Consider the following 24,353-nt stretch of genomic DNA (forward strand, 5'->3'; position numbering starts at 1 on the left):
TACTACTACTACTACTACTACTACTACTACTACTACTACTACTACTACTACTACTACTACTACTACTACTACTACTACCACTACTACTGCTGCTACTACTACTACTACTACTACTACTGCTACTGCTACTACTACTACTACTACTACTACTACTACTGCTACTGCTACTGCTACTACTACTACTACTACTACTACTACTATTACTACTACTACAAAGACATGCCTCCCCTCCCATGTTACATGACAAAAAACACTTTGCAGTTCCAGAGCAACACACGCTAAAGCTGAAATGTTCTCTGAGGCTCGTGCGCCGCGTGTAACCATGCACCACCGGGGTGAGGTTCCGTGAGATCGAGCGCCGTTTGTTTGCCCCGCTGGGGCAGAACGCACGCGTGTTCGCTTGTACGTCCTCTCTTCGCTGAAAATGGACGGCATACTTGATGCCGTCTGCCATCTGCCGAGCCGGTAAACCTGGCTGCTCCCGCACCACTGCTGCCCCTCCTCGTCCTCGGGGTGGAGCAGACCATACGGCCGCTCGCTACACAGGAGGACCAGTGTTTTTAACTGAAGTAATAATAATAATAATAATAATAATAATAATAATAATAATAATAATAATAATAATAATAATAATAATAATAATAATAATAATAATAATAATAATAATAATAATAATAATAATAATAATAATAATAATAATAATAATAATAATAATAATAATAATAATAATAAACCTTTCATACAGAAACTGCAGCTCAAAGTGCTTCACAACAGAAAAAAGACATAAGGCATAAAATGAGCACATAAAGTGCAGACATATAAAATCACAGTTTTTCACATTAGGATCTACCATCCCAACAGGCCACCTTGTTTATGGTTTGATTCAGTTTTAAATAGACAATAATAAAAAGAGTAAGTAAAATAGTGCAATAGTGCAATAGTGCAGCGCAATAAAATAGTAGAATAGAGTAGATTAAAAACATTTTTTTTTACAGTGCAATAAAATTGTTCTGGATTACTGTTCAACAGTTCAAAGTCGTCTTTACTGTACCTTCTCTGTTTGGTATCCACAGTATAAAACCTGACAGTCTTCCCTCCTGTTTTATACCCACTTTGACCCTTCGAACCTCCCACTCAGGGCAAACCTCCCTCTCAGTAGAATTGTAGGGTACATCCTATCATCCGGTACATCCTATCTGGTACATCCTATCTGGTACATCCTATAAGCATGCAGTCATTCTTCCTTTTGGTGCCTTAGAATTAATTTAAAATAATAGTCTGTCAAACACAAGGGATCCCCTCCATCTTTGTGTCATCATTCTGACTAGCCACCCACAAGCGCGTAGTAGTCTCTCTCTCTCTCTCTCTCTCTCTCTCTCTCTCTCTCTCTCTCTCTCCTCTCTCTCTCTCTCTCTCTCTCTCTCTCTCTCTCTCTCTCTCTCTCTCTCTCTCTCTCGTGTTGGCCCGAGGTCCAGCCGGTCTCTCTTCTCGCTCGGCACAGACGGAGAGGAGAGATGGAGCGAGCAGGAAAGAGATGAAAAGGAGGAGGAGGAGAACAAGAAGGAGGGGGAGGTTAATAATGAAAGTGCTCCAAATAGCTGCTGCTCAGACCACGGAGGAGGAGGAGTGGGCCGTGTAGGCCGGTACCCCCCCCCCAGCTCCCTCTCTATCCCCCAGCTGCTGTTCCCTCACAGCTGGGACCCCTCCCTCCAGGCCGCTGGACCTGCCCCAGCCTCAAGCTCTGCCCTGGCCCGACCTACAGCGGCCCACAAGAGACTCTCTCTCTCTCTCTCTCTCTCTCTCTCTCTCTCTCTCTCTCTCTCTCTCTCTCTCTCTCTCTCTCTCTCTCTCTCTCTCTCTCTCTCTCTCTCTCTCTCTCTCTCTCTCTCTCTCTCTCCCTCTCTAGCTAACTAAATACATTCCTCTTTTGTCCCTCGCTCTCCCTGTAGCCTCTCGCTCGGTCCCCTTGGCCAACTCTCATCCCCTCAAGCGGCAAGCCCCAGTTTTGATTTCCCTATAAATCCTGGTTATGGAGCGTGGAAGTGACTTGATCCCATTATTCTAGTAGTATAAGACCATCCAGAGGTGATTCGGAATAACACTCTGGAATGACAGTCCGGGGCGTCCTTGGAGACGGGGAGGACGCCGAGATTTTTTTTTTGTTGCAGATGTAACTTGACGATGAGCCGGGTGTAAAGAGAGAGAGAGACGAACTCATCCTCACTGCCGTCGCGCAGTAATTAGAACGAGACCTTTACACTTTCAATATAGGCCTACTGCTGGTTTCTTTTCTCTCGCTGTTAAATTACACTTTTTCCTGAAAAGTCATTGGCACCTGTTTTTATATGCTCTGTGGTTGTGATCGTGACGTGATGGTTTTATTGTTTTTTCTTAACATGGAAAAGGATCAAAACCTACAATGCGTTTCCTCTACTCTCTTTTTTTATAATACATTTTTTTTCTCACTTTTTTTCTGTATTCTTTGCTCCCATCCCCAATTTAGTCATTATGCCAATTCCCTTCCTGGTCGTTGCGGGCATTGTCCCACTGTCAGCCTAGGGAGGGTGTAGAACTACCACATGCCTCCTCCGATACATGTGGAGTCAGCCAGCCGCTTCTTTTCACCTGACAGCAAGGACACTCACTGGGGGAATGTAACGCGTGCGGAGGTTCACGCTATTTACCCCCCGATCCCCTCCTGCTGAACAGCTGCCCCGACCGACCAGTAGGAGTCGCTGTTTACAACGACCAGGACACATACCTCACCCACCAGCTTCCCACCCGCCAACACTGCCAATTGTGTTAGTAGGGACGACTGACCAAGCCGGAGGTACCGCTGACAGCTGGATTCGATCCCAGAGTCTCTGCGGTGGTAGGCGAGTGCATTCTCCACTGCGCTCACTGGTCACATTGTATGCTAAAAATCGTTGATTTGGGGCGGCTGGGTGGCACACCACGTACTGTAGACTCCCGGACCCCGGCGACCTTTGCCGCATGTCTTTCCCCCATGTCTTCTCCCAACCTTCCTCTCTGTCGGGCCTGTCTGAAATAAAGCAGTAAAATGCCAAAAAGATATATATTACCGTTGATTTCTTTGATATTCAGTTAAAAACACATGACATGCATCTCAAGCAAAACGTCAAGGATAGGCACAATAAAAGCATGGACTTATTTCCATTGTGGTCCTTGGTCTCAGACATAATAAAACAATACAACAAATAGCATCGGTACATACTATTTACATGAACATGTAACATTCTTAAGCTTTCACATTTTCAAGGAGCCAGGTTTTGACCTTTTTCTTAAAAACGTGCCGGCTGCTTGTACTCTTTAACGGCAAAGGCAACATATCCCAGTTTGTCGCTCCAGCAAACCTAAATGAACATTTACCCATGTTGGTTTTGAACCCAGGCGAGCACAGATCACAGATCGTTAAATACAGCTCACAGGCACATACGTATGTCTCCGGTTTTAAATATCATACTGTATTATCATGAAAAACGGGGGCGTTGTAGTTATTGCAAAATGCATACTTCTAAAGGCTACCAGCACTATCGATGTATCGATGTACAGTAGTAAACACAACAGACTGGTCTCAGAGAATGAATTACACTGGAGTCGAGGGAAAAGGTACAATGCTGACCAAAGCAACAATACGGCCCTGTGACTTGGGGGGGGGGGGGGGGGGGCATTGGAGAGAATTGCATTGGTGCATTGGTGTAGGTGTTGGACTTTTTTTGTAGCCAATGTTGAAAATAAAAAAGAATAAATCACATTGTCCTTGTCCTTTATTAATAATTATCAGCCATCATTGAGAGAAATACCAGGACGATTTGAAAGAACACAAGTTCACAAAATTATATTTCTAACACACAAACACAGAAATTACATTATTTTTTTATTTATTTTTTTATTATCTTCCCCCCCCCCCCCTTATTTTTCCGTTTTTCTCCCCTCCCAATGTTAGTCGTTATGCCAATTCCCAATCCCCTTCCTGGTCGTTGCGCACTCTACCCCCTACAGTCGGTCCGGGAGGGCGGAGACTCATGTGTAGCCAGCCCACCGCTTCTTTTCACCTGGCAGCGCGGACTCTCACTGAGAGAGTGTAACGTGTGGAAGGTCACACTACCTCTCTTAGATCCTTCCCTCGCTGTGCAGGCGCCCCAACCGAACTGTAGGAGTCGCTGTTTACAACGACCAGAATACCACCCCACCGGCTTCCCTCCCGCTGACTCTGCCAATCGAGCCAGTATGATGGCCGGCCAAGCCGGAAGCAACGCTGACAGCTGGATTCGATACCAGTGTCTCTTGCGTTGGTGACGAGCGCCACCCAGCCGCCTAGAAATGACATTATTTTATGATTTACTAACACATTAAGGAGCCGGGTGTACCTGTGATAGCATTACATTCATTTGATTTGCTCCTGTGTCAGGCTTCAGGACCGGTGCCATGTTAGTGAAGCTAGGTGTTATTGCAAACATGCTCACACACAAACACACACACACACGCACGCACGCACGCACGCACACGCACATACACACGCACGCACGCACGCACGCACGCACCGCACGCACACACACACACACACACACACACACACACACACACACACACACACACACACACACACACACACACACACACACACACACACACACACACACACACACACACACACACACACACACACACACACACACACGCATACACACACACTGACACATATCCCTGAGGTGAAGTTGTGGTTATCGTTAATAATTCACATTTTTCTTCCCGCTCGGATTTTCAGCACAGTGCCTTGTGAGGAAGCATGTGCAATCTCTGAGGAGACAACAGTAGTTGTCATTAAGTCCTGAGTTAAACCACTGGGAGCTCATTTGGTTTTCTTCGGTTTATTTATTTATTTTTCATCATATTTTGACAGTATAAGGCAAGATGGTATTACACTTATGTAAAATAATAATTATAATTTTTTTCTTTTTTTGAAAAATGTCTCGGTCCATCTCTTACTGCCTGCCTTTATTAAACTTCACAAACCTCATTTGCATTCCTTCTTCTTATTTTGTATTAATTGTTTTTTATTGTATCTGATTATTTTTACTGTGTTTTATCTCCTTTTTTTTACTGTATTTTACTGTATTTTGTCTTCCTCCCCCCCCTGCGTGGTGGGCACACCCTCACTATACCCACAGGCTCTAATAAGTGCATGTTGTATCACGCACTTATACTCTCATACACCTACACACATCCAGGCAGACACCCACCACTACATTTTACTCACAGACATATGAAGGACCGCAATGGAAATAAGCTGTAAGCTTTATTGTGTTTTTATCTTTTTGATAACGGTGAGCTTTATATGTATACTATATATATGTTTCATTATCAATAAAGATCTCTATCTATTATGGGTGTAAAGGTGCCCGTATCCGTACCGAACCGTACCGTTTCAGTGTGTACCGCACCATACCGAACGGCTGTGTAGTGTACCCAACGAAATACAACGGTGTGTTAACCACTAACGACCGCCCACCGCGGGCTGTTTCTTTCACAATCTAATATAATTATTATAATTTTTTTTAATTTTTTTAAGTTGATTATTAATTTCAATATAGAATAATTCGTCGACAACCCTACAAGTACAATTAGTTACCGCACACACTACATCACCCCTGAGTGGAACATCATGGAAAGCCAAACTTTCCCCCCTACTGTACCGAAAACCCGTACCGAACCGTGTCTTCAAAACCGTCACACGCCTAATATAATCAATCTATCTATCTTTGTGTCGTTGCAGCCGCTGGACTTCGAGAGCAAGAGGGCCTACACGCTGAAGGTGGAGGCCGCCAACGTGCGCTTCGAGCTCAGCAGCGGCGGGCCTTTCAAGGACACGGCCACGGTGAAGATCGTGGTGGAGGACTCCGACGAGCCGCCCGTCTTCTCCCGGCCCGTGTACCTGCTGGAGGTGAACGAGAACGCCCCCGTCAACGCGGTCATAGGCACCGTCGCCGCCCGAGACCCGGACTCCACCAGCAGCCTCGTCAGGTAAAGAGGACCCCGGTGGTTCAACTTGACGGTTGTTCAATTCTTATTTGTATTTTATTTATTTTTTTATATATTTTTGTTCTCACTTTTTTTTCACCCATCCCAATTTAGTCGTTATGCCAATTCCCTTCCTGGTTGTTGCACGCATTGCCCCACTGTCGGCCTGAGGAGGGTGTAGAACTACCACATGCCTCCTCCGATACACGCTTCTTTTCACCTGACAGCGAGGACTCTCACTGGGGGAACGTAACGCGTGCGGAGGTTCATGCTATGTCCCCCAGATCCCCTCCCTGCTGAACAGGCGCCCCGACAGACCAGTAGGAGTCGCAGTTTAAAGCGACCAGGACACATACCCCCACCGGCTTCCCACCCGCTAAAACTGCCATTTTGTTGTTCAACTTTTAAGTGAAGTTATTTATTATTTTTTTACCCAGGGACACAGTGCACATTAATCAACATCTTCAGTTTCCACATCAATGTAAATGTGCCAGAATTAGCTAATGAGCTAGTTTTCACTTGAACTCGATGCCTGTTCAACGGATTCCTCATTTGGACACTGATTGCAGAGACCATGCAGGCACTCACTAAGAATTGAAAACGTGTATAGAAATGTATACGACGTTCTGTCTAAAAACCTCTACAGTGGCCTATTATGTACTGTATCGCCAGGTCTGATGAACGGCACCATAGTGAACAGTTTTTTAGACTGATGATGATACTGTGGGTGTTTTGATAGAGAGTGTCGTGCCTCTTCCTCACACCGTACGTCTGGTCAGTCAGGCTGTCAGAGCGTGGACCAGCCTTCCTCTAGAGATTGATAAACATACAGTATAGGTACTAGTGTTCCCTCTCACAATGGATGGGAGCAAGATGGACAAAAGCAATACAGCAGCGTGCTGTATTTGAAATAGTTCAATAGACTTTGTGTGTAGTATAGGTTATTTGAAGTAAATGGAAGAATAGAGGGATGCGGAGCAAGATTATCATTTCAGTCTTTTCCATAGCATAATGACTTCAGTTCAGTGGAGGGCGTGGCGATGAGACGACGCTCAATAGACCACCGCAACTCTTCCGTTATTTTGAGTTTGTGGGAGAAATAAAATCGGAAATCGGAATCTTAAAAGACAAAATAAATAATAATAATCTAACCCTAACTAACCCTACTGTCATCATGCACTTGTCCTAATCAACCAACCTACACTGTAGCACTCAACACTTTGATGAACATTGTTACTCAGCTGATAGAGTTGTGCCCTTCCTGATGACTTGTCGTACAGAACTTGTAAGTCGCTTTGGATAAAAGCGTTCAGCTAAATGACCCAATGTAAATGTGAATGTGGGAGAAAGCGGCGGAAGGGGGGAAGGGAGCACTCCGTGTTACACACGAGCTCCATGTAACGCGGAAGTGCAGTGGTCAATTATGATCTCGTTCCCCTCCTGTAACCCGCAATGTCATCGGCTGTTCCTTTCCATAACAAGCGCCGCCGAGGAGCTGTATTCAGAGTCGCGCGGCACAAAACTTCTCTCTCTTTAGCGCCGTGGACTGGGCGCGTGGCCGCCGCCGTTACCCCACTTGTGTGACTTATTCTGGAAAAAAACACCACAAGGGCACCTTGAGGATAGGTTATACAGGCAATTTCTCTTCCTCCACCACCTTGGCATTTCATTAATTCTCCTGTGACTCACTCGCCGGCCGCCGCATTCCCGCGACAACACTCTCAACAGGTTGTGTGTAATTGCACGGCGGACCGGGTATAGCGGCCGGTGGTTTCCGTAGATTGGCTAGCTGTGCAGAGCAGGGCAGGTTTCCGGTAGCATCTTTATGTTTAGTGATGAGATTGCTGGAAAAGCAATTGTACCCTAAGGTTGTGTGTGGTGTGGTGTGGTGTGTCCCTCCCCTGGTAACGGAGGAGCAGAAACACACACATCTCCACATCATCTTTTGCCTCCTCCTCTGTCTGACCTCATTTCTTGTCACCGCTCCCACCACCACAGCGTTTGTCGTTATTTCTTTCTTTCTTTCTTTCTTTTTTGTCAAACAGTGTTGTTATCGGTGTCGTCGTCAAACCAACGTGCATTTATTTAGTCGTTTTAATTGTATTTACGGCAGATCCGATCGCAATAGACGCTCTATTACATTTGTGTGTACGAGAGTAAATGTGTCTCTGAAAGATGTACATTGCAAAGCAACTCATTTGTGGCAGCCTGCCTTTTCCGAAAAACTAGGGTATGAACTAGTTTCTATGTGTCTAAATGTTGTATCCTTCTAGTTTGCCTTTAGTTGCCTACTGTATAGGGTACATGAGAGAGGGGAGTTCCATACTGAATAGGGTACATAGGAGAGGGGAGTTCCATACTGAATAGGGTACATAGGAGAGGGGAGTTCCATACTGCATAGGGGTGCATCTCGGGGTCTGGTCCTTAGGAGGTATTCATGAGTTCTTGATTAAAGTATATATTGAAGGTGTATTCTGTAGCCAACTGAATGGCATGAAAACAGAGGGTCAACACATCTCAATACACTCACATGGTTCCAAAGCGAAGTCACACACACGTACAGTAGGCCTAGACAACTAACCATGTATGTTGTGCTTTTCAACATGTCGAGTGCGCCATTGTAAGAATGGACCGTGGCTATAACCTGTGAGTGTCCGAAGGCCAAAAAGGCAGCCAGTCTGATTCGTAGAATGTATTGAGGAGGTGTTAAGAGATTTTAAAATAGCCCCTTTCCAAAGGCACCGTTTAATTCTCCTGGAGAAGTGACTGCTGCCTTCGTGCACATGAGTGTTTAGGACACATTGCATTCATTGCCTGCCAACCCCAGAGAAGCCATCGAACAGAGGGTGAAAAGGAACATTCAAAGATAACTATGAAATTGCCCTGACACAGAGCTATTTCCCCCCTACAAGAGATAGCCCCAGGCTATAGCACATGTGACTTGCTTTTAAGTATATAAACGTACATTTTGTGAGTCATCTATCAGAGGTGCCAAGTGTTTCTTTATGGTTGATAACATGAAGCACACAATCACTGTGGACAACTGCACGGTTCTCAGAAGAGCATTTTAATTTTACATTCAGTCACGGTTTATGTTTACTCTTAATGTTTTTCCGTTTTGAATCGTAAAAAGGTTTAAGAATTAAGAGATTGAATTAAGATTAAAGATTAAAATTGTGAACATACTTGTCACTGCAAGGCTGCATCCTAAACTATGCCTTGTACAGTACAGAAGCGTGTGCCATAGTTGATTGAAAAAAGTAAGGCTACAAATATGGATATTGAATATGGAATATGGTATTGACTCATACTATAGTTTACCCATATAACTCTGTATGATAGCATGTACAATAGTGCTGTACCGTATACTTTTACATATTTATATTTACCACATATATATATGAATATACCTACTTATACACCTTACTTATACCATATAACCTGTATAACCATAACTACTAACTATATATATATATATATATATATATATATATATATATATATATATATATATATATATATATATATATATATATATATATATATTTATTTATACACGTATATCTGTTCTTACCGTATATATATAATATATCTATACAAATCTGTGTGTACATACTCCACATGATCATTTTACATACAGTATACACATGCATTATATGTAGTTACTATATATAGTATCTGTACATATCCCTTACCTACTCTTAATAGTTATGCTGCTGGCCAGTATGACTTACTACCACATTGTCTTTACACCTGTATCACTGTACATATTAATATACTGTACATATTAATATACTGTACATATTAATATAATAATACATATATACATATAATAATAATATTATATAATAATTCATATTACAACTCTGTACATACACCTGATTAGCACTACACTCTGTAGTATTAATTTATATATTTTATACCCAGTTTACTCACCTGTACATTGTATATTACTATTGCACTTTACTGTAAAATGTGCACTCTGGTTGGATGCCAAACGTATTTACATAGTACGGTACTTGTGGTGCATGATGACAATACATTTTTATCAAATCTGATCTAATCTAAATATTTGGTTATCGTATTTTTGCAGAGTTCTTGTAAGACTGGGATTCCAATTAAGCTGCTATGTATATAATTGACATTCTACTGTATATTGTTGTTTTTAGTTGTGACAGCCTAATTAGAAAAAAAAAATACATAATGTGAAGACATTGATTTAGTTAACTCTGAGATAGGAATCTGTGTAATTATTGGTATCAGCCCAAAACCTGTTGCATTAATCTATTACAAATAATTTTGTTAGGGAATGGCTGTCATATGTTTACTTAATAGTGCCCCATGCCCTTAAACACTCTAAATGTAAAAAAATTGAATAGTCACAAATCAAAACACAATGTTTATTACATATTTATGACTAGATGAAATTGACCCACAGTGATAAAATGCATCCCAAATTAATCTTTAGGGTCACAGCTTTCTTTATGCGGCATCTACGGTTGACCTTTTTGCCTGCACCCCCAAACATGGGTATATACGTGCAGTAGGTCTCATATGCTTAAGTGAGATGTGTGTATATTTCATAAAATGTATTGGTACTTTGCGTACCATAAGTCATAGTCTGATTATCGACAACATTTATTTCCTTGAGCCTATTCCTTGAGAGACGTGTCCATGATATATTTTATGTCACTTTTCATGCCAACAGCATGCGTCCCTGTTAGGGTTACACACACACTGTCACGCCCACGCTCAAAGTGCAAGGGCGTTTTGTAATCACTCGTGTATGTCCCCTCTCCGCACTCGTACGAATGAACAAATGAATGAAAACTTTATTTAACAGATTGCAGAATGGGTACAATACAGTACGGCTGGGATGCAGACCAGAGAAAGACGTTTGTCTTGTTTACATCAGGGTCCCCCATTTTCAATTCATAGTGACATTTATGACATACACAACATACATGACATCATGACATTTATGTCATATAGGGACATACATGACATACAGGTATATAGTACTGTTACATTTGTGACATATACGATATGCACATATACAGTACTGTTACCCATAGATCCTGACAGAGAATATACACATATGCTGGGGAGGGGACTGTACATTAGGAGGGGGTGGGGGGGGGTGGGGTGATGGGGGGTTTGGGTTGAGAGACGCACATCTCTCATCCCGTTTCTGTCCTCTCCGCACTCGTAAACTGGGCTTTTTCTTCCGGTTAAAGAAATGTTTCCCGTCTGAAGCCAGGAAGAGAATTGTTCCTTTCTGCCTGTATTAGACTATGGCGATGTGATCTATATGCATGCTCCTTCCTCCCTGCTTAAAAAGCTAGATTCTGCGTACCATACTGCCATACGTTTTGTAATGGGTGCAGGCTCTCGCACCCACCACTGCACTGTGTATCAGTCCTTAGGATGGTCCTCTCTGTACCAAAGAAGACAATCACACATGTTGATTTTTATCCTTAAGTCATTGCTAGGTAAGCTGCCCTTATATATCTCCAGACTTCTGTCCTTTTATACTTGCTTTTTTAATACCAGACGAGCAGCAAATGGGATGCTTTTAAATGTTCCTTTGATGCAGTCAGAGCTTGGTAAAGCTGCATTCTCCCACTATGCTCCCTTTTTATGGAATACGCTGCAAGTACAACTTTGTCTAGAGGCACTTCCTGTGAATGCTTTTAAAGGTATGCTACGATTAGCCCTTTATGAAACATGTAACTGTTTTACCTGATGCTATTGTTGATCTGATTATGCTCCTTGCCACTGCACACAAATGACCTTCTGTATTTATATTTGAATTGTATGTTTTTTGTTTAATGCCCTGTTTTATGTTGAAACTTGGTGTGTGCCGTGTTGGTCAGGACTCCCTGGAAGAAGAGATCTTCTTCCTCTCCGCACTCGTACACACGTCTCTCATCGTGTTTCTGTCCTCTCCGCACTCGTACACACGTCTCTCATCGTGTTTCTGTCCCCTCTCCGCACTCGTACACACGTCCCTCATCGTGTTTCTGTCCCCTCTCCGCACTCGTACACTCGTCTCTCATCGTGTTTCTGTCCCCTCTCCTCACTCGTACACACGTCTCTCATCGTGTTTCTGTCCCCTCCACACTTTTGTTTTAGTTCGTTCTTTTTTTTGCATTCTTTTTTTTTGCGTTTTCGTTTTAGTTAGTTAATTTTTTTGCGTTCTTTTTTTGCGTTTTCGTTTTAGTTAGTTAATTGTTTTGCGTTCTTTTTTTTGCGTTTTCGTTTTAGTTCGTTAGTTTTTTTGCGTTTTTGTTTTAGTGCGTTCGTTTTTTTGCGTTTTCGTTTTAGTTCGTTCGTTTTTTTGCGTTTTTGTTTTAGTTCGTTCGTTTTTTTGCGTTAGTTTTTTTGCGTTTTCGTTTTAGTTAGTTAATTTTTTTGCGTTCTATTTTTTCGTTCGTTTTCGTTTTAGTTAGTACATTTTTTTACGTTCTTTTTTTTCGTTCGTTTTTTTGTGTTCTTTTTTTGTTCTTTTTTGTTTTAGTTCGTATGTTTTTTTTTCAAGTTTCTGTCCTCTCTCCACACTCGTACACACGTCTCTCATGGTGTTTCTGTCCCCCTCTCCTCACTCGTACACACGTCCCTCGTCATGTTTCTGTCACCTCCGCACTCGTACGCTCGTCTCTCATCCCGTTAATTGATTGATTGAATTTATTTGACAATCTAAAATTACATACAATACCGGTACACAACATGTACAGCCATCACATATAATCTAAAATCGTCGAGGATCAAAACACAATAAAACCTTACGGTTTATTTCCGTTGTGGTCCTCACAATGGACAATGGACAAGATGACTAGTATGCACCGTGCACAAATAAGACATATAAATACAATGTCCATTGTGAAAAATGTAAATATGAATGTAAAAAAAAAATGCAATAACACAAACAAACATTGTCTACAGCACACCTGCATATCATCATCCTGTGTGACTAAGGCATTTCTTCATATCTTTTTTAAAATGTCTTTCTGAGTCAATACTTTTGATGGACACTGGCAGTTTATTCAGCTCACAGGCCGCAGAGTACCGAGAGGTTTCTGTCGTTTCTGTCCTCTCCGCGCTCGTACGCAAGTCCATCTCTCATCCCGTTTGGCTCCACGTCGGCGGAGAGCTTGAGCGATTTTCCAAATCGACGAGTTCAAAATCGTAGCCATTGGTGTAAGTAGCCTATTAAGATGCAACGGCGGCAGCCAAGCACGGTCTACTACTCCACACAATATTATCAGTCTAAATGGTACATGGTAAATGGTGCATTTATATACACATATATCACACATTCACACGCCGACGGCGGAGGCAACTGTGGAATAATTGTATATCCCTCCACCATCCCAAATTGTAAACAAAATATATACATTCGAGGGGGAGGAAACTGTACATTAGGAGGGGGTTGGGTGGGTGGGTGGGGTTGGGTTGGGGGGTTTGGACATTTACGGGGGCCAGTTTCGAATTGCAGCAAATTGGTGCTCTTTGAGAGTGGTTTTGAAGGTGGGTGGGGAATCACATTATTTTACGGCTGTGGGTATGAATGAATGAATGAATGAATGAATGAATGAATGAATGAATGAATGAATGAATGAATGGATGAATGAAAACTTTATTTAACAGATTGCAGAATGGGTACAATACAGTATGGCTCAATACACACAATTGTATAAGGGGATGCAGACCAGAGAAAGACGTTTGTCTTGTTTACATCAGGGTCCCCCATTTTCAATTCATATTAATGGCATTCCACATTGTTGTGGCATAATTGCAAAATGTGTTTAGTCCCTTGTTTTAGCCGAATCTGGGTTGAACATGATTTGTGGAACTCCCTCTGGTGTTGTGGTTGTGGTATTCACTGATCTTTGGGAAGTATTTCGACCATGTACATGGGTATCTTAGTGGTGTAGTGTATCTTGTAGACCAGGCCCATTGCAAGTTGCTGTACTCTGTCGTCTACTCTAAGCCATCCTAGGTAGTCAAAATGGGCAGGGGTGAGGTGTGTTCTTGGAGTAAGGTCAAGCAGTAGTCTGACCAGTTTGTTTTGTGATGTTTGTAGTCTTGTTTTTAGCGCCTTTGAGGTGCTTTGGTACCATGAGGTGCAAGCATAGTCGTAGTACCCTTGAATAGTACAGTAGTAGTAGTACCCTCTCCACGCCAATTCTCCTGGGTTCCATGTAAGCTAATACACCTCATCAACTGAGTCTACCTGATTCTCAACACTCATTGATTGGGGTCCAATGCCCTCACACAACCATGCAAGGTGCCAACCTGCTCATCGGGAGCAGTTAGGGCTTAATTGTCTTGCTCACACACGGAGGAGCGAGAATCGAACCGGGAACCTCTGGATTACCGGACGACAGCTCTACCTCCCGAACCGCTGGTCTACTGGTCGGTGTACTGGTTCTTAATGGACTGTAGGGGGTGTTCCACAGCCTCCATCTGAGTGCCGTCGTAGTTAATAGATATTTGGGGAAATAATTAGCTAAAAGGGGGGGGGGGTTCCCAACAGGGGTTTTGCAATCTATTTGGCATGTGTTGGAGTCATGCCGTGTGGTAATGAGTGGAAGTTTGAAGCTTGAATTGTACTCTTCTGTCCCCGTCCCCCACAAAACAAAGACAGAATAGGCATGATTACCATATGGGCCACATGGACAGCTGTATCTGTTGGCTCCACGAGTGCTCAACGGCAGCAGGTATAGCAGTAAGAGACCAACTACGCACTGAAGCCTCCTTTGTGTATTCATTCGTTCATTCGCTCATTCGCTCATTCGTTCGTGCATTCATTCATTCATTCATTCATTCATTCATTCATTCATTCATTCATTCATTCATTCATTCATTCATTCATTCATTCATTCATTCATTCATTCATTCATCAACCAAGCGTAATTTACATTGCACACTTCATACGATACAAAGTTGCAATGCAATGCGCTTTAAAAACATCCCTTTTACATTTTGTATAATATCGCTGCTGTCGGGACAAAACCTCATAACTCCATTTTTTTATTTTTTTTTTATTATATAAATCAACTCCGTAGATCATCCTCCATATGTGTGTGTGGGTTTTACAAAGTTTAAACAATGGGAAAGCATTAAACCGATCATCTGTCTAAACCTCTTAACTCTATTCACCCTCAAATCTGTGTTAGTTTTTTTCATCTGCTGAAAAGTTGGGTTTTTGGAGTTATGAGGTTTTGTCCCGACAGCAGCGATATATTAAATGTCAAATATACACTATTAAAGGGGAAGTAAAGCAACAATATGGGGGGTGGGTCAGACTGAAAAACTGAATAGGTTCAACTCTTTGTGGTGTGGTAGTGAAAGGGTTAACCATTTGTGGTGTGGTCGTTTCCTCTACAATCGCACAGCAGTGGCTCGCCAGCATAGCGGGAATATTATCACTGCTAGGGGTGATTATTAGGCAATTTCATCTAATGTCCCTCAAACACAACCTGGTGTGGCTCCATTCGGCCTCTATAAGGAGTGACTACCAAACAGCTATAGACCACAACAAGGACGGAACCAAAGCGGAAAATTTGGGATGTTCGATATTGGCTTTTTTACCGATATCCGATATACCGATATTGTCCAACTCTTTAATTTCCGATACCGATATCAACCGATACCGATATATGCAGGATCCCCCCCCCCCCCCCCCCCCAAAATGGAATCATTTCAGGTAATTAACATTACATATCTCTTGTCGTGGAATTAACACAACATTATGCATACTTTTTACAATAAATAAAATAAGAATTTGTTCTTACTTGCTTGCCTGGGTAAATAAAGGTTAAATAAATGTAAAAAACCGATACCGATCATTTCCGATATCACATTTAAATGCCAATATCGGTAGGCCGATAATATCGGACATCCCTACGAAAAATCATTCATCAATCGACCACCACTGCTGGAGAATGACAGAGAAAAACACAATGGAATGGAGGGAAATGGCACCTCCAGGAGCTGCTAGCCCCAGGCCGTCAGGATGCTCAATGACAATATGCAACACTAACCTCATACATCTACATTACATGCACACACTCACTTTAAACATTCATCTTTAATATTCACTTTAGATACTTTAAAACACTTTTTTCTTTAACCCTACACCATATTTTATCTATTTATTACTAAAATATTTGCACTATAATATAGTGCAAATCTTTCAGTAATAAATAGATAAAATATGTCATATTATGTCTACCTCATTTTAGCATTTTGTACTTTGTATATTGTATGTGTTGTATAGTGTTTGGTCTTTATTCTTTTAACTTTTTTTTACTGTATGAAAACACAATCTTAGGGGGCTTATACAGAACCATGCATTTCACTGTAATGTGCATGTACCTTATATGTGACATATAAAACAAAACTTGAAACCCGCCCGTGTTACAATTATGCTTCTTCTTCATGGTGAACCCAGGTGGCAGAGTGAATATAGATGAGACAGGAGTCGACGTGGTGACGATAACAGTTTACTTTACAAGACAGGAACAATACACGACTGACAAACATAGGTAACATTTAACAAGTTGGCAATATGAGGGTTATTGATGGGGGGTTGTGAATGTCTGGGTCCAGGACCAACCGAACCGGGCGGAGGGTTGCCGGCTGGTCCCACAGGACCGGGGGAAGTGTTACAGTACCCCGCCCTCGAAGGTCGACTCCCAGGCGGCCCAGCATGCCCCCCGGGAACGGGAAGGGTGGGGGGGGACTGAAGCTGCATCAGCGAAGAGGTGTGGGGGGAGGAAGGGGGTTCGACGGATGGGGCTCGCGGGAACTGGATCGGGAGAAGGGGGCTGACGAGGAAGACTGGAACAGGGAAGGATGGAGGGTAGGGGTAACGGCTCCGGAGTAGGACCTGGGGCTGGGGTCTCCACGGCGGCGAGACCCACCGCCGAACCCCGAACCGGAGCCTCCCTGGCAGCGGGACGCGTTGCAGGACCCCCGACCGGGGTCCCTCCGGCAGCGGAATCCGGCGTCGTCCTCCAGGTCTGCCATGGTGGTGGCTCGTCCTCTGGAACCTCCCAGGGCTGAGGAGACCTCGACCAGGCCGGCGAGGAAGACCTGCGGTCCTGGGAACCCCCTCCCCTGGGGCTGTGACGTCGGGATCCGCACCCCTTCCCCGACGCTCCCCTGCGGACCAGCCGACTCCCCATCCAGGGATCCAGCACAGGAGTGGCCACGGCGCAAGCACCCGATGTCATCGGCGCCGCTGGCCCAGCCACTGCGTCCCATGGTGCCAGATCCCGAGCGGTCGCCTGGTCGGCACGCAGGACAGAAGCGCCCAGGATACCGAGCGTGAAGCTCGCTCCGTCTCTCCTCTCTGCCGGGTTCAGGTTAGGCGGCGGGTTCATTCTGTTACGATTATGCTTCTTCTTCATGGTGAACCCAGGTGGCAGAGTGAATATAGATGAGATAGGAGTCGACGTGGTGACGATAACAGTTTACTTTACAAGACAGGAACAATACACGACTGACAAACATACTGTAGGTAACATTTAACAATGAACCTGCAAGGGACTGCTGGCCCACAACACCTAAAACTACGGACAAGATTACAGCTGGAACAAAGCGCTGACCTAAGTCTCTTCCTCTGTACTTGTATACTCTCATCCTATTAATAAACAGTGGAACCTGTTTTGGAAGAGTAACCTATTCTCTGTCTCATTCTTCTCGACAAATTGGAACTCACTTACCCCGTTCGTAACCTCACCACACACAAAAGAAACACTCCCTCAGATGTACCTAATGCATCCAACCAAACAAGATTGCAGGTGCACTCTATTGGATTCCATTTTGAGCCTTATTCCACTCTAGTTTCTGCAGTCTATTATTTTATCCAGGAGTGCATATGTGACATTTGGCATTGCATGTTTCACCGTCACTCAAGTTGTTAGAGTAGTTGAACATTTTAATTTTTTCAACTGAGAAACTTGTTTTTTTCCTGTTCTGAAAGACTGTGACAGAGGCTATAGAGTTTCAAGTTTCTTTAATAGTTGTCAGACAGAAGTACAGAATACTTTTATACAAAATGCTTCTTACTGTTACGCTCCAGAGACTGTGCTAGACAAGATAAGTATGAAATAAAATAAAGTACCATGTAAAAAGAAGTAAAAATAGAGGTCCCAGTGTTCAGTATAGACATATGTACAATGTCCGATGCAGACTAGAAGTAACTGAGTTACCATACAATATACAATATACTATGCAATATACTAATATACAATACTATATAGTGCAAAGCAGAAATGGGATGAGGTACAATTTAGGTACAATTTACAGTAAGGTGTACGAGTTGTAGTGCAAATCCTTTACCAATAAATATAAAGTGTGTTTAGGTGATCTAAAGTGTGGAGAGTGGGTGCTGCAATGTGTTGTTTGTTTAAAGTGAGTGTGTGCGTGTGGATGTGTGTGCTGTGTGCATTTGATGGTTGTTGCATAGTGTTTATTGTTCGTTGAGCAGCCTGATAGCCTGGGGATAGAAGCTTCTTCTGAGTCTTTCTGTGCTCGCCTTGAGACTCCGGTATCGCTTGCCTGACCGCAGCAGTTCAAAGAGGCAGTTGTTCGGGTGGCTGGAGTCCTTGATGATTCTCTTAGCCTTACCCCTGCACCGCTTGTTGTAAATGTTCTGGAGGGTGGGAAGCCCCCCTCCAATTGTGCGTTCCGCTGAACGTGTCACTCTTTGTAGTCTGCTTCGGTCTTGTGCAGTGCTATTCCCAAACCAGGAGGTGATGTTGCCAGTCAGGATGCTCTCTATTGTACATGAGTAGAAGTTCTTAAGGATCTTCTGACTGACTTGGAACTTCCTTAGGCGCCTGATGAAGTAGAGGCGTTGTCGTGCCTTCTTCACAACACTGTCAATGTGTGTAGTCCATGTCAAGTCCTCGGATATGTGGGCTCCGAGGTACTTAAAACTGTTCACTCTCTCAACCGGTGCCCCGTCGATGCTGAGGGGGCTGTAGTCCTTGACCCCCGACCTCCTAAAGTTCACAATCCTCTCCTTAGGGTCTATAGATATTTAAAAGAGAGCTACATGATACTTACTGTGTTTTAATTGTATGAGCATTTAAAGATATCACAGGTTGCTCAGAGTGAGATATATATATGCGCTACTAGCTATAGTTATTTATCTTGAGTTGAACAGGAAAAACATTAGAACATGCCCTGGTTCCCATTTTGGTGTGGGATATATATATATACATGTTATATTATAAAAGTAAATGTTTTTTTTAGATTGCGGCCATTTTAGGCTTGACTGGACCAATGGACCATACTACCACTCTTGCCTTGACACAAACATCCATATTTTCCCCTAATATTGTCCCATTGCTGAAACAGGTGTGGGTCATGTGTGTCTTAGTAAACCAGATAAACTGAACAAAGTCACCAAATGTTACTAAAATGTCATGCTAACATCTCACGTCACTTGTTTTCTGAAAAGTGTTGCCATTGGGATGTAATACAGTCTGTGCGGAGGCATTCCTCTTTGTCCTTTGTATTATACAGCGTATTAAGGCACTATAGAACAACCGTTCAGTTGTTAGCATTGCATTTTAGTCAGATATGGTGATTTTCATGGGTTTATGTGTATATTTCAGAGACAATAAAATGGCCAATGGCGGTGGTGAATCGTCAGGAAATAACAAATAAATTACGGAGGGGGAAAAAAAGGGGCACCTTGATTTTTGTATCAAGGCAGACTTGGGACCAGGTGTCGGACAGAATGTATGGTCCTTTAAAACTGTATTCAATCTAGGACATTTTTTACTCGTCTTCTTTTGAGGCAAACAGCCTGGAACGTAATGGTTTTACTAGTAAGGTGTACATGGCGTGATGGTGGCGTTAGGGGCGGTACTGAGAGGAGACCCGCGGGGCTGTAGGCTACATGGTGTGATGGTGGCGTTAGGGGCGGTACTGAGAGGAGACCCGCGGGGGTGTAGGCTACATGGCGTGATGGTGGCGTTAGGGGCGGTACTGAGAGGAGACCCGCGGGGGTGTAGGCTACATGGCGTGATGGTGGCGTTATGGGCGGTACTGAAAGGAGACCCACGGGGGTGTAGGCTACATGGCGTGATGGCGGCGTTGGGGGCGGTACTGAGAGGAGATCCGCGGGGGTGTGAAGCTTGTCTGCCTCTCTTCAGGCTCCACCACGCCGTCTTACCATACTTGACAGCTGACACGTTGGATATGGTAATACAAGGAGTCAGATGTTTCTTTTTTTAGAACAGTGGCATATTTAATGCCAAGTAGTCTTTCTCTTAGGGTACCATTCCACCCCTCCTTTTAATATTTGTCTTTCTTTTCTTTTCTATTTATACGGGGTGAGGGGGGCGAGGGTGTTCTTTAATAAAATTGCACAGCCTGTGATTGGCTACACAACCTGAATATAATATAATATTATGCAGACATTTTCCCGTCAGCATTCAGGGGACGGCGGAATCTGTCACACGTCGTTGGGAGCGAATGTGCTCCATATTCAGATTGTCCTATTACCCCGTGTGATATTGTCAATAGCCGATGCTATCGCCCCCCGCTATTTCTCCTCTCTCTCTCTCTCTCTCTCTCTCTCTCTCTCTCTCTCTCTCTCTCTTCTCTCTCTCTCTCTCTCTCTCTCTCTCTCTCTCTCTCTCTCTCTCTCTCTCTCTCTCCCTCCCTCTCTCTCTCTCTCTCTCTCTCTCTCTCTCCTCTCTCTCTCTCTCTCTCTCTCTCTCTCTCTCTCTCTCTCTCTCTCTCTCAGACTATGGGCCATTGTTCAAATGAAAGATGTTCTCCTGTCGATTGAGTCGACGGCGTCACACACACGCAGTCGGGGCTATTTGCACAGAAATGAAACAGGATTTCTCCTGTGGAATGGTACATCAGTTGTTATGCCGAGTTTTGCATCCCTGCCAAGAATTGCATTCCCCTATTTCCCCCCCCCGCCGGGATGACACCGTCAGCCAGGCTAAAACAAGCCGCGCTGGTAAAACCTGTTGATTCCCCTCACACCTTGATTTGAAGTGTCCCGAGCACGATTCAGCGGCACTGATTGTCGCTAGCCGAGTCATCCACCCCAGCTATTATTTCAGCTCTTAGGTCATTATTATCAAATGTATGAAATCCACTCTGTCGAGCCAAAACAGGCCAATATACGTGGTGGTAAAACCATTTGATTCATATTATTTCCACAAATAAAGTTACAATGTGGATTTGCTAATTATATTTATATATGTATGTGTGTTTGTGTCTGTCTATGTGTGTGTGTGTGTGTGTGTGTGTGTGTGTGTGTGTGTGTGTGTGTGTGTGTGTATATAATATGTGTATGTATGAGAGAGAGAGAGAGAGAGAGAGAGAGAGAGAGAGAGAGAGAGAGAGAGAGAGAGAGAGAGAGAGAGAGAGAGAGATGAGAGAGAGAGAGAGAGATTTTCACTGCAAGAGCTTTGCAGCGACCAGTGGACTGAAACCCAATGCTGTCGAACCTCAACATTTATCATTTTTATATTGCACTTTTTTCAAAACATAAAACAATTCCTAATACATGTTTTGATGAAAAGACAGTTTAAGTGCACCACGCTTAACGCGCAGACTAGAGCAGAAACTATTAAAAAATGTCTGGCCAATTTACATTAGGCCTATATTTCCCAACAACATTTTACACAAAGGTGACATACAAAAAGAAAAGTCTACATTAAACATAAATATTGCAAAAAAGTGCACGATTTGGGGCATCTCTTTAGGCATCTTAAGTACTGAACATGAGGGTATCGACGTGAATCCGCATGTAGGTGGAACACACGCGTCTGCCCTCGCACGGAATTAAATAATGTTACGGTATTAATATAGCCATCAATATCTTATGCCAAATGATTAGGGCCTATTACAATTTTTTAAATAACTGTATTTATCAATGAACAAGTCCGAGTTCTCGTCTGCACCTTCCGAGTCTGAATGCAGTCAACGCTCGAGTCCAAGTCCGAGTCATCGGCACTCAAGTCCAAGTCGAGTCACAAGCCCTGAACATCTGCTGTCTTTGGAATGCAGCTGATCCTATGCTGAGGAATTCTCCATCTTGGCTTATTTTTAAAGTAAACTTACAAAAAAAATGCTCATATCCAAATGTAGTAGATAGATAAATAGGTCATACATGTAGGTATGCATTTGGTTATGTGGGTGGGTAGGTTTGTATGCAGGTGGGTGGGTGGTTATGTATTATTATGTACGCAGTATACAGTATATACTATGTACTGTGTGCATGTATGTTTGTGTTAACACGTATCTTTTGAATGTATTACTGGTATTCTTTTAATAATATGTATATTTTTGTATGTTTTGATTTTACAAAACGGGGGATGTTCTCGATAAGCCTCTAGGCTTCTAACTTCTCCTTCACAATGTGGTTATTATCTATTTTATTTGACTTTTGTCTCTGTGTTAATCAATTTTTATTAAAAAAGAAAATACAACATCCTGGACTTGAGTACCACAGCACTGCTTGAAGGCCAGTCAAACGAGCCCAGACTGGCCTTGACATTGTGGCAATTGGCAATTGGAACGTCGTCGATCCACAAAGTCATTGTCCGTCGCTCTCTCTCTCTCTGTGATCCTCCCCGCGGACCGACTGACCTAATAACAAGCAGGAATGTCATGGCTGCGTCTGTTCTCTCCAGGAGCAAAAAAAGCATTTGTTCTCATACTTCACACACACACACCACACACACACACACACACACACACACACACACACACACACACACACACACACACACACACACACACACACACACACACACACACACACACACACACACACACACACACACACACACACACACACACACACACACACACACACACACACACACATTCACACACATAGACACCTTTCTTTCACACACACACACATGTACATACACACATTTGCTCACTCACACACATAGATTCATGCACACAAGTACGCCTGCACACACACACACACTCTCGTACACACACACTCACACACACACACACACTCACACACACACACACACACACACACACACACACACACACACACACACACACACACACACACACACACACACACACACACACACACACACACACACACACACACACACACACACCACACACACACACATACACACACTCACACAAACACACCCACACACACCTTTTTTCTTTCAAGACACACATGTACAGACACACATTCGCTCACTCACACACATTCACACACATAGATTCATGCACACAAGTATGCCTGCACACACACACCCTCGTACACACACACACTCACACCCACACGCACACACACACACACACACACACACACACACACACACACACACACACACACACACACACACACACACACCCATCACCCTTTTTTTCTTTCACACACACATATGTACACACTTTCGCTCACTCACACATTCACAGACATAGAATCATGCACACAAGTATGCCTGCACACACACACCCTTGTGCGCACGCACAACACACACAACACACACACACACACACACACACACACACACACACACACACACACACACACACACACCATCACCCTTTTTTTCTTTTCACACACACACATATACATACACACATTCGCTCACTCTCACACACATAGAATCGTGCACACAAGTACGCCTGCACACACACACCTCGTGCACACACACACACACAGACACACACACACACAGGACACACACACACACACACCACGCGCGCGCGCGCGCAGAGAGGATACCCGGACGCCCTTTCCGCGACCGCCGCCCTTTTCCGCGCCTCTTATTGGCTTAATGCCGTGGTATAGCTGGAGGTCATTGAGAAATTCCTGCCATCTTTTAAGTGCCCGCCCCCCGTCGCCCCGGAGCGAGGGGTCGATTTACTACTTTATTACTGGTCTGAATCATCGTCAGCGCACACACCCTGTGTTCTCTGTGTTCTCTGTCTGCCCGTGGTAGTATTGACCCGCACGCCGCAGCATCATCACCCCGCGCTCAAGGTCGTAAGCGGTGACAGATGTTGCCGTGGCCCACCGTCGCCGCTGGTTACCGCGTTACCGTGTAGATAGGGGCAGTGGTGGGCGAAGTCAACAGTTCATTTACTTAAGTAAAAGTAGAAATACCCAGATAAATTAGTGCCCTAGTAGGAGTAAAAGTCCTCCATTCAAATTCGACTTACGTAAAAGTAGAATAGTATTTTCTATTGAATGTACCTATATATCTAAAGTAAAAGTATGCATTCTACATAACATTTGTCTATGCCAGTGCTTGGGAGCATTCAATCCT

At 43.6% G+C, this 24,353-nt stretch overlaps 1 protein-coding gene across 1 annotated transcript in view; it reads left to right on the forward strand.

The window, feature by feature from the left end:
- The window catches only part of cdh8 (cadherin 8), a gene marked incomplete at both ends in the record, with an annotated part of 185,999 nt that overhangs the window by 123,357 nt on the left and 38,289 nt on the right, over nt 1-24,353 (forward strand). The window contains 2 exon segments of the mRNA XM_084308206.1: nt 5,798-6,040; nt 11,919-12,084. Coding sequence (XP_084164332.1) covers nt 5,798-6,040; nt 11,919-12,084 — 409 coding nt within the window.

The sequence above is a fragment of the Notolepis coatsorum genome (genome assembly GCF_963971535.1).
Source record: "Notolepis coatsorum genome assembly, chromosome: 2".
In the NCBI taxonomy this organism is placed as follows: Eukaryota; Metazoa; Chordata; class Actinopteri; order Aulopiformes; family Paralepididae; genus Notolepis; species Notolepis coatsorum.